Source organism: Psammomys obesus, unplaced genomic scaffold, assembly GCF_907164565.1.
Source record: "Psammomys obesus unplaced genomic scaffold, mPsaObe1.curated_primary_1811, whole genome shotgun sequence".
In the NCBI taxonomy this organism is placed as follows: Eukaryota; Metazoa; Chordata; class Mammalia; order Rodentia; family Muridae; genus Psammomys; species Psammomys obesus.
In genome coordinates, this window is record NW_026585626.1 from 14219594 (window position 1) to 14230258 (window position 10665).

The following is a 10665-nucleotide window of genomic DNA, read 5'->3' on the forward strand; positions in this document are numbered from 1 at the left end:
GTCAGGTCTCATCAGGACTGGCTGCATTGTCTTCCTCTGTGGCTTAGCAAGGCTGCTCCCCATTAGGGGGAGGGGATCAAAGAGCCTGCCACTGAGTTCATGTCAGAGACAGACCCTGTTCCCCTTACTAGAGAACCCACTTGGACAATGAGCCGCCATGGGCTACATCTGAGCAAGGGTTCTAGGTTATTTCCATGAATGGTCCTTGGTTGAAATATCAGTCTCAGAAAAGACCCCTGTGCCCAGATTTTTTTTTTTTTAATAACCCATCAACTCTAGTTTACATCTCAGTGTGGGGCTATCCACTGGAGAATGGTCAACTTACCAGGAGCTACATTCTCTTAAAAAAAAGTTGACTTTCCTTAGAAGGAGAGTCAGTTAGGGGTCAGAGCTTTTAACAATAAGCATTTGAGAGCCGTGTACATGCCTTTAATCCCAGCACTTGGTAGGCAGAAGCAGGTGAATCACTGTGAGTTTGAGGCCAGCCTGGGCTACAGAGTCCAGGACAGCCAAGGCTATATAGAAAAACCCTGTCTATAAAAAAAAAAAAAAGCAATAAGCATGTTCCTTTACCCCGTATGTTTCAATGTATATTCCCTAGAATACATAATGCTCATAAATCATGGTTATCAGTATTGATATTGTAATTAAATTCCAGTTTTATTTATTAGGCATTTACCTATCTATTTATCTAGAGACAGGGTTTCTCCATACTACAACCTCCTAAGTACTGGGATACACCCTCACCCCAGCCCAATAATGTTCTTACAGTTCTTTTTTTTTTTTTCTTTTCCTGCTGTAAGACTGTCATTCTAGTATTGTTTTATTTCTTAAGACCCCTCCAATATGGAATAGCTCTCGTCTCCTTAATATATCCCTTTTCCCTTGGGCTCTGTGTTGGTTCTCCACTATTACTTTGAGGTTATGGACTCTTGGCACCTCTCCTCTCTATTCATTGCTGCTCCACTGGTGCCCATCCAGGCTTGGTGTTGGCTATGACTGCACTGTGAGTTATGCCCTCCCTCCTTTCCTTAGATCCACTGAACAACCTGTGAACAGGCACTCTCTGACTACATAAATGTCCTACTTCTCATCACTTTCTCCTTAGATTTGGCAGCATACAATAATAATGCCCTCTCTGGGTGGAAATGATAGTTATCTGGTATAATGCCCTCCCTGTTCAGTCAGCCCTCAGCATTCTGCTTGAACAGCCACCATCCCTCCTTCCTGGGCATAGGGTATTTGTCTATCCAATTCTTATCTGTAAAGATTTAAAGGTTCTTGTATTTTTTTTTATTGTTTTGGTGCTAAAATTGTCACTAGGAAAAATTTTGTGTAAGGAAAAGTGAACGATCTTCATTTTAACTAATCAATTATTAATTTTCTTTAGAAAAAAATGAATTCAAAAACTTAGTTGCCAGCTACTTGTTTTTCAGTGGTAAACAGAAAGACCAGAGATTGTATATTTATTGGTAAAGCATTAATTCTAACACACCTTGGTTTTCACTGCTTGTCTCTTTTTTTCATTCTCAGCTATTTGGTGATGTTTGTTTCCACTGCAACCGTGTCATAGAAGGTGATGGTATGTATCTGTGGGTGTATGAGACCATTTTGGCATAAGAACAATTGGGTGGTATGAAAATTGAAAGAAGCTGATTGCTACTGTGGGTTGTAATGTGGTCATTATCAGTTGTTTTCCTCTTGTTATGCTTCTCAAGTACTCAGCAGAGAGATGTGCTAATGAGGCAGCACAGCTGCTGTAAACCCTGCGGGAGCTGCTAGGCCTTACTGCATGGGCTGAGCAGGCAAGACAGATTGGCTGCAACACAGAGAAAGCAGCTGTGTTTGCTAATGGTCACTAACCAATCCTGCCAGAAATTTCCTGACAAAGTTCTAAACAACCCTGTTTGCAGCATGCTTTATGGTTTTCAGCAGACATCACACCTAATCAAGAAACACAGGATTAGTTCAAGGAGCCATCTTTGGTGCATTGCTAATCAGTTTAACCCCTCCCTGCAGGATACACTTGTCAGGTAAAAGACAAAGAAAGTTATATTCTTATTGTCAACTATGAGAAAAAGACCCCTTTCAGTCAGATAAATTAAAGTCTGGGTTCAAAATGTTTTATCTAATTCATATTTCTTCAGTGGGCCAGTAGCAGTAAAAACACAAACATAGCAGAGAGCTTGTTGGGTTCAAGCCCTGTCAGAAAAACTCATTTGAGCTCCATGAGACAGACAGGCTGTCTGCTGTCCACAGTGCTGAGCAGGACAAGTATTCAGTGTTTCCAATTTGTAAGTAAAGAAAAATTGAAAGTTAAAGTAAAATAGAGCTGGAGAGAGAGCTCAGTGGGTAAATGCTTGTGTAACAAAGACCAGAGTTCTATCCTTAGCACCACGTAAGTGCCTGTAATTCCAGTGTTTGGAAGGCAGAGACAGTGCCCCTCCCCACCCACAGCAAGCTGCCAACCACACTAGCTGTATTGGCTAGCTCTGAGAGACCTTTCCTCAATAAGATTGAGAGCTATCATAAAAGCTCCCATGTCAGCCTCACAGTTCTCTTTACATACACATGCATGTGTACCCACACATGCTTACATACACAAAGACATGTGCAAAAAAGAAAAAAAATTGAAAGACAGAAATAGTCTTGCTTAAATTGAAATGTGAAAAAAGCCAGGCATGGTGGTACACTCCTTTAATCCCAGCACTCAGAAGACAGATGTAAATTTATGACTTTGAGACCAGCCTGGTCCTCATCTAGTAAGTTCCAGGCCAGCCAAGAACTACATAGTGAAACTTTGCCTCAAAAAGCAAACACTCAAAAAAGAGAAAAAAAAAAAATGTCATAATAAAAGTAAATAAATAAATAAGGGCTGGAGAGATAGCTTGGTGGTTAAAAGCACTATCTACAGAGGTCCTGAGTTCAGTTCCCAGCAACCCATAGTGACTCACTGCCATCTATATTGGGACTGATGCCCTCTTCTGGCATGCAGGTATACATGCAGATAGAGCACTCATATACTTAAATAGATTTGTTAGAAGCACAATAATAGAATTGAGCTTTTTGGCTGTGTTTTTGCAAGGAAAATTTTAAAAAATTTAAAAAAAAAAAAAGACCTCTTACCAGACATGGTGATGAACATATAGAATCCCAGAATCAAGGAGGCTAAAACAGGAAGATAGATGAGTTCAGTCCAGTCTGAGTTATAGCATAAGCCTCTGTCTCAAACAGAAACCTCTCAAGAAAGAAGACTTCAGCCCTTCTTCCAGGTACCTGGGTAACAGCCTCTTTTGTTCTTCAGGATTGAAAACTGAAGCCCCTCTTCCCACAATGAAATGCTCCCATTTTTTGATGAGCTCTCTTTTTCCCACAGTGGTCTCTGCCCTCAACAAGGCCTGGTGTGTGAGCTGTTTTGCCTGTTCCACCTGCAATACCAAATTAACACTCAAGTAAGTCCTTAGTCTAGCCCATTGTGCTTATGAAAGCTAAAAGTTTTTAGATGCCATTTAGAATCTAAAAAGGGAAGTGATTAATTCCTGTCTCTTCTTTCTCTTGAGTCATTCTGAAAGTCAATGTTCTTTAATTGTTCCTGTTCTGTCCCTTCTTTGTTCTGCTCAAAGGGATAAGTTTGTTGAAATTGATCTAAAGCCAGTCTGCAAATACTGTTATGAGAAAATGCCAGAAGAGTTTAAGAGGCGCCTTGCCAAACGAGAGAGAGAAGCAAAGGATAAAGACAAGCAGAGAAAGAGAAAGCCAGTGTGTCTGTAAACGTTCTATCCCTTCCACGTCACTCTCATTGCTTCTCCTGTGGTTAGTCTTTTAGGATCCCTTTCTTTTCTACTTGTCTTTCTGGTCTTCTTTTTTTCTTAATGCATGTTTTTGTGGCCATTAGAAGTTGAAATACTTGTCATATGTAGAGTTGGTTCTTTTGCTTAATGAGATCCTGGGCTTGAGTGCGCAGGCCTGCCTCCTCTGGAGTCAGCTCAGCACTTCTGTCCCAGTGTGGCATAGGCACCTTTCTCTGCAGTCTTTAAATGGTAGTGGGAGCAGTTTGAAAGTACTTTATGTCTATTAATTGCTGCTGGTCTTTGATTTCTTTGCCTAAATGAGTGTTGCATGTCTCTAGAACCACGTGTTCTCAGTGCTGAGTTCTCTCAACATGTCCCATACCTAAACAGAGCATCTAAATCACACAGTAAATCTATCCCCTGTAGTGTTAGTGCATGCATGCTTCCTGCCGCTTGTGAATTCATTTCCTTCAGTGTCCAGACTCTTACTCTTGATTTGTATGGGATGTATGTAGATCTTTGACATTTTCTTGAATTACTGACATGGTTATTTCAAGTTTTTTTTCCTCACAGTGTTTTTTTTTTTTTTTTAAGATTTATCATGTATACCATGTTCTGTGTGCCTTTACACCTGCACACCAGAAAAGGGCACCAATCTCATTATAGATGGTTATGAGCCACCATGTAGTTGGTGGGACTTGAACTCAGGACCTCTGAAAGAGCAACCAGTGCTCTTAACCTCTGAGCCACCTCTCCATCGCCTTCCTCACAGTGTTTTAAACTCTAAAAGAAATTTTGTTTCATTTTCTTATTTCCTTTTGTTGAAGAATTAAAAGGCAAAATAAACTTCAAACAAGAAAACTAGTTAGTCTCTCTAAAGCAGGAATAATATATTTAAGCTTTTACCACCAAAACCAACTTTTGTTCTAAGAAAACATTAGGAAACTAGTTTAGTTATAGTTGTAGAACACGTGTGGTTCTAGAGCTATCCAACACTTAGAAATTCTCAGCTAAATGATTTTAGGCAGAGAAACCAAAGACCAGCAGCAGTTGATAGAGGTAATGTACTTTCAAACTGCTCCTGCTACCATTTAAATATCGTAGAGAAAGGTGTCTAGACCACACTGGGACAGAAAAGCTGACCTGAGTCCAGAGGAGGCAGGCCTGTGAGTGCAAGCATGTTCTCACCACCATTTAAACCAAACTTCCCCTCAAATATTTGATTTGCCAATTGGCAACATATAACATTTGAATTAGTATCAGCATTCATTTCTCTGTAAAAAAGCAGATGGAAAGCCAGGATCATACCTGTCATCCCTGCATTTGGGAGGCTGAAACAGGAGGATTGTCTTGAATTCAAGGCTACTCTGAGCCATACATGATTATAATACTATAAAAACATATAAAAATGTCTCAAAAAACAAAAAAAAATAGAAAAAATTTAAATATGTGGTTAGGAATTATTTTTGTTATTAACATTGTTCTTTAAAATTAACCTCAATGCTGGATGTGATGGCACACACCTTTAATCCAGCACTCAGGAAGCAACAGCAGGCAGATCTCTTTGAGTTCAAGGCCAACCTGTTCTACATAGAGTTCCAGGCTAGCTAGAGCTACATAGTAAGAGGCTATCTAGAAAAGAAAAGGAGAAAAAAAAATTACCTCAAAATAAGTAGTTTAAAATGCTTTAAGATTTCGGAGCCTGGTGTGTTGCTGCACACCTGTAATCCCAGTACTTGGGAGGCAGAGGCAAGCAGGTATTTGTGAATTCTAGGCCAGCCTGTTCTGCAGAGCTAGGCCAGGACAGCCAGAGCTTGATACACAGAGAAACTCTGTCTCGAAAAACCAAACCAAACCAAACCAAACCAAACCAAACCAAAGATATTAGCACAAGCCAGTCATGGTGGTACATGCCTATAATCCCAGCACTCTGGGAAGCAGAGGTTTGCTGTGAGTTAGAGACCAGTCTGGTCTACAAAGTGAGTCCAAGACAGCCAAGGCTATACAGAGAAACCTTTCTCAAAAACAAACAAATAAAAAAACAAATTTTAAAAGATCAGCACATTTTGTAATTATTGTCATCCATAACAATGTAGGCTTATTTTACAAATGCTTTGTAAGTATACCTTCACAACAAATGAACAAGTTATAAAGTTATATACTAACTCAAAATTACAGGCCTTGAAATTCAGCAGTAAGAAGCTCCCATAGTTAGCTTTTGTGAGTACATTAGAAATGGAGACCTTCTCAGAGTTTTCTCCAGAGCTGTTTATAAGTGGATTGATACTATATGTGTGTTTTGTTTGTTTGTTTTAATTTTAAAAGAAGAATCATATTCTTCACTGAACTATCACTTAAGAAAAACTTAAGGGTGTTCAAGAATGATAACTACCCTTTTTGTTCCAATAGCTAAAATAACCTATGATGATTTGAGCTCAATTTTTTTTTTAACAATTTAAGGTAATTGTTTTTTAAATTTTTTAAAAAACTGAAGGAAAATCATTTTTATAGGGAAAGATGAAATGATGTAGTTGCCTAGTTTAAAATACTAAATACTTATTAAGATTTTTTTTGCCTTCAAAAACTAAATCATTCACATTATAAAAATCAGTTCTTTGCTTTAAATAAATACATTGTTTGAATAAATTTACTAGTGACAAGCATGGTCCATAGTTATAATCTCAGCACTGGGGAGGCTGAGACAGGAAAATCACTGTAAGTTCTAGGCAGGCCTGGACTATAGACTGAGACTGTCGCAACAAACTAGGGGATATGAGGTCCTGAGAAGAAGAAAGCGTTAGCCTGATACTTTAAAATGTGATTGACTTTACTTGGGCTGGAGACGTGGCTATGGGGTTAAGCACTTACTATTCTTTCAAAGGACCCAGGTTCAATTAATTCTAAGCATACACTGAGCAGCTTACAACCATCTCTAGTCCATTCCACTCAAGAGGATCCAACAACCTCTTCTGACCTCTATGAGCACCAGGTAGTACACAGATACACATTCATATACATAAAATAAATAAATCTAAAAAAATAAAATTAACTTTACCTAAATTATATTTACTTTAGAGTTCCTAGGAACACTAAGATTTAATAAACATTCCATGTTCTAAATGTAGGGGTATAGAACCATTAAGTAAGCATATTCTTTCAACTGATACCAGTCATTCTTTATATTTATCATAATAATTGATATTAGAATTATAGTTCTTTACTGACATGAATATTTTGTATAGTATGTTATATGGTGTCTTTTATATGTAGTTTAATGAATTTATGTCACTTTATCATATATTTGTGTATGTGTATATTGGATATATTTCTCCTAATTTCTTTTTTATATATAATTATCTTTAGGAATAAATTTGTGGAGTTTGACATGAAACCAGTCTGTAAGAAGTGCTATGAGAAGTTTCCTTTGGAGCTGAAGAAAAGACTTAAAAAACTGGCTGAGACCTTAGGAAGGAAATAACTCTGGTTTGGATTTTGGTGGCAGTTTTTTGTTTTTTGTTTTTCTCTCTCTTCTAGCCAATATTACTTAACTTGATCTACCCTTTTTTAAAGCTATATAGAGCCTTAAAGAAAATGGTTTTCTTCATTTCCATTTTCTCATTTAACAAAACAAAAGAAATGTTTATTTCTATGTAAAACAGATGAAATCAGGACTTACTTTAGCCATAGTAATCTGTAGACATTAAAAGCTATATAGCTAGCCAACCGCCCCCTCCAAAAAAAAGCATGTTAAAGGATAGTTTTAATTGAGCCCTGCCCTCCAAAAAATAAATTTAACTCTTCAAAATTAAAACAACCCTTCTCTGCGGACCAACAAAAGTACTTGCTGACAGATCTGGTGGACTAAGTTGAATCCTGGGTCCATGTGGAAAGAGAACTCACTCAAGTTGTCCTCTAACCTCCACAGCACTGTTTACATATGTGCTGGTACATAAAATTAATAAACATAGTTAAACAAACACTGTTTTAAAGAGTCATCTTTACATGGTGCAGAAGACTCCACATTTTGCTTTTCTTTATGTCATAAAATAATTTCCCACTAATATGCTGGGGAAGTGTATAGGAAAGATAAGTAAACTACCAAAAAGTTCCTTCGCAGTCTTAATGTTTTTAGCCAATTAGCATTGTAAAAGAAAAATGTATATTACTAAGAAACAAAAGCATTTCAGAAAACCTGATTTTTTTTTTTTTTGTTAGATCAGTATGCTTAGTTTTCTATTTTGTTTTCCTTATGAAATTCTTCCTTCATACAATTATTTAACATACTGGTAGCTGTTAGTATATCTTCTACATTTATGAGCAAAACAAAGCAAAAAAATATACCAGTTATCTGAAAAATAATGCATACCTTGTGATATTGGAAAAAATGAAGCATTTTAAAAATATATTACACTTTATGCTTTTAAGCTTAATTAAAACATGAGATAGATTGTTATACAGCTTAAGAGTATATCACTTTCAAAGGAGGGTGTAAGCCAGCGATAGCAGCAGAGGCAGACAGATTTCTGTGAGTCCTAGTCCAGCCAGGGCGGCATATTGAAACCTTGTTTCAGAAAAAAATGGCTATCTGTATCCTGTTACCTTTCTGCTAATATCTATGCTTCATACATAATCTAACTTGCCTTGCCTTAAATAACTGCATCCTGTAATCAGAAATGCTAAATGTTTCTTAAATACCAAATAATAATAAATACTTGGACTGAGATTTTAGGGTTTTTTTTTTTTCTTCACTTCTAATGTCATAACTGAGTTTTATTTACTAGAAAATAGTAAAAAGGCATAAATGATACTCTTACATTGAAAGAGGATAGGGAGAATGTTAACCTTAGGTGAAAATCAGTGAGTTCTATTTTATAAAAATTTTTATCCTGAAATGTTTGGACTATTCTTTTTGTATAAACTTCATATGCAAAAGTAGGAGCATTTTTAAAATGTTCCTGCTGTTAACATGTTACCTTTTTTTTTTTTTTCTAAGTTGCCAGAATAAATGTTACAAACATTTTTGGATATGGTGACTTATATTGTAATCTCAGCCCTTGGGAGGCAGAAGCAGGAAGACTACCATGAGTTGAAGGCGAATCCAAGGTTACAATGTGAAATTCTATCCCCATAAACAAAAACACTTGTATATTGTGTTGTCATAAAGAATATCTGAGGAGCCTAGGAAAAAGCCCAGTCAGTACAGTCTTTAGGACCTGAGTTAGAAACCAAGCAGATCCCTGGATTTAATGGTTAGCCGACCCAGCCTAACTGGTGAGCCCCAGATCCAAGAGGAAAACCCTGTCTCAAAAGAACCAAGGTGGGTGGCTCCTGAGGAATGACAGACAAGATTGACATCCAGTCTTCACATGCACATATATGTATGCACATATCCAGAAATACATGCACATACACAAAATATGATATCTCAGGATGCTATTACTCTGCCATTAAAAGTTTGTAATCATGATTTTTTTAAATACTTGGTTATGGAGTACATTTTTGTGTTCAGATAACTAATGTGTAACCAATCATTTTATTTCTTAATATTCTTTTGGAATTAAGAGAATTATAAGTGATTAAAAATAACACATGCTTTGTATGTTTGTTTAGCAGTTTAAATTTGTCTTTGCTTTTATTATTAAGAACCAACATTTCTTCAGTGTGCCTTTGTCAGCTAAGAATGACAAGCAGTGAATACCTTAAAAGTATTTATAAAGTATTATACATGCATTTAGGCAAATAGAATTTGTAGTCTAGGGTTTTGATGCTAAGTTCTTATGTACCTCACTAGAAATATGGAGAAAAGCATGCATTCACGTGCATTGGGGATGCATGGCTGGGGCCTAATTGCCTTTGCTTACATGTCATCGCTTAACCAGAATCCCTACTACTGTCTTTGCTCAGTCATCTTTAGACAGGAATGTTTCAGAAAGTTTGATTTGCTAATTATATGATAATTCATCTAGAGATGATATGTCGTTGGAGCTTTTATTGTGGAAAAAGAAGATGGGGATTTAAGTTGGGTAAAGACAAAGACTTCATCTAGTTCCTGTTGTGGGGTTTTACTGGTTACTGACATTTGTCAGTCAAGATTTCTGTTTGAATTTTTAAGAACAATCTGAAATAATTCATTGTGCTTATGAAATTTCTAAGTGTCCTTCTTATCCTTAGTTATCCTAATGTAATGGGGAAAATGGATACACATAGAATATTTTGTGTGTCATATTAAAAGCCTTATTAATACTTTTCCTGAAATAGGTCATTCTGCCTCATCCATTTGCCAAAGTGCCGAATCCAAGTTAAGGAAACTTTGACATAGGCTGACAATATTCTTGTATTTTATTTTAGATTGTAAGCATAATGGCAGGAAATCATATCAGTAATTGTGCTTTTTATGTAGCAATCATTGCTGTATACCTGTGGTGCTTAATAAATGTTTATAACTAGTCATAACATGTTGTGTATCATTTAGTTTGACATCCAAATGTTCATTTAATATAATATGGTAGAAACATTCATATATGTAAGTAAAAAAAAATGTCCTGGGTATTGTTTATAAGCCAAGTTTTACCACCTTTTGTATTAACTTTTCCTGGGGCAACATAGATAAATGTCTTCTTATCCCAAATAGAGAACCATTCTACCCATATGGCTTACTGATCAGTTATTTTTACTGGACTAACAACCAGGAGCATGGGTAAAGGCTATTTACAGGAGTGTGGCTAACTCTAAAACAGCTGCATCATGTCAGCATCAGGGCAACCTCTCCCCAAAGCCACAAACATGGAACCCCATCCTTGAGTTACCTTTCCTCTATATATTTAACGCCTCTCACAACCTTATGCCGCTGGGGCAGAGTCACATGCATCTGGGG

The 10665-nt window shown here is 36.8% G+C and overlaps 1 protein-coding gene across 5 annotated transcripts in view; it reads left to right on the plus strand.

Annotated features, from left to right (window-relative positions):
• Positions 1-10244, plus strand: part of Lims1 (LIM zinc finger domain containing 1) — a 114777-nt gene extending 104533 nt beyond the window's left edge. For 4 of the 5 annotated variants that reach the window (XM_055614254.1, XM_055614256.1, XM_055614246.1 and 1 more), the window contains exons 8-10: positions 1534-1582; positions 3377-3452; positions 7155-10244. In XM_055614254.1, coding sequence (XP_055470229.1) covers positions 1534-1582; positions 3377-3452; positions 7155-7269 — 240 coding nt within the window. In that variant the 3' untranslated portion in view covers positions 7270-10244. Of the gene's footprint in view, positions 1-1533; positions 1583-3376; positions 3453-3623; positions 3806-7154 lie in introns of those variants that run through there. The other variant, XM_055614257.1, reaches the window with a different exon arrangement.
• The last annotated feature ends 421 nt before the right edge of the window (positions 10245-10665 follow it).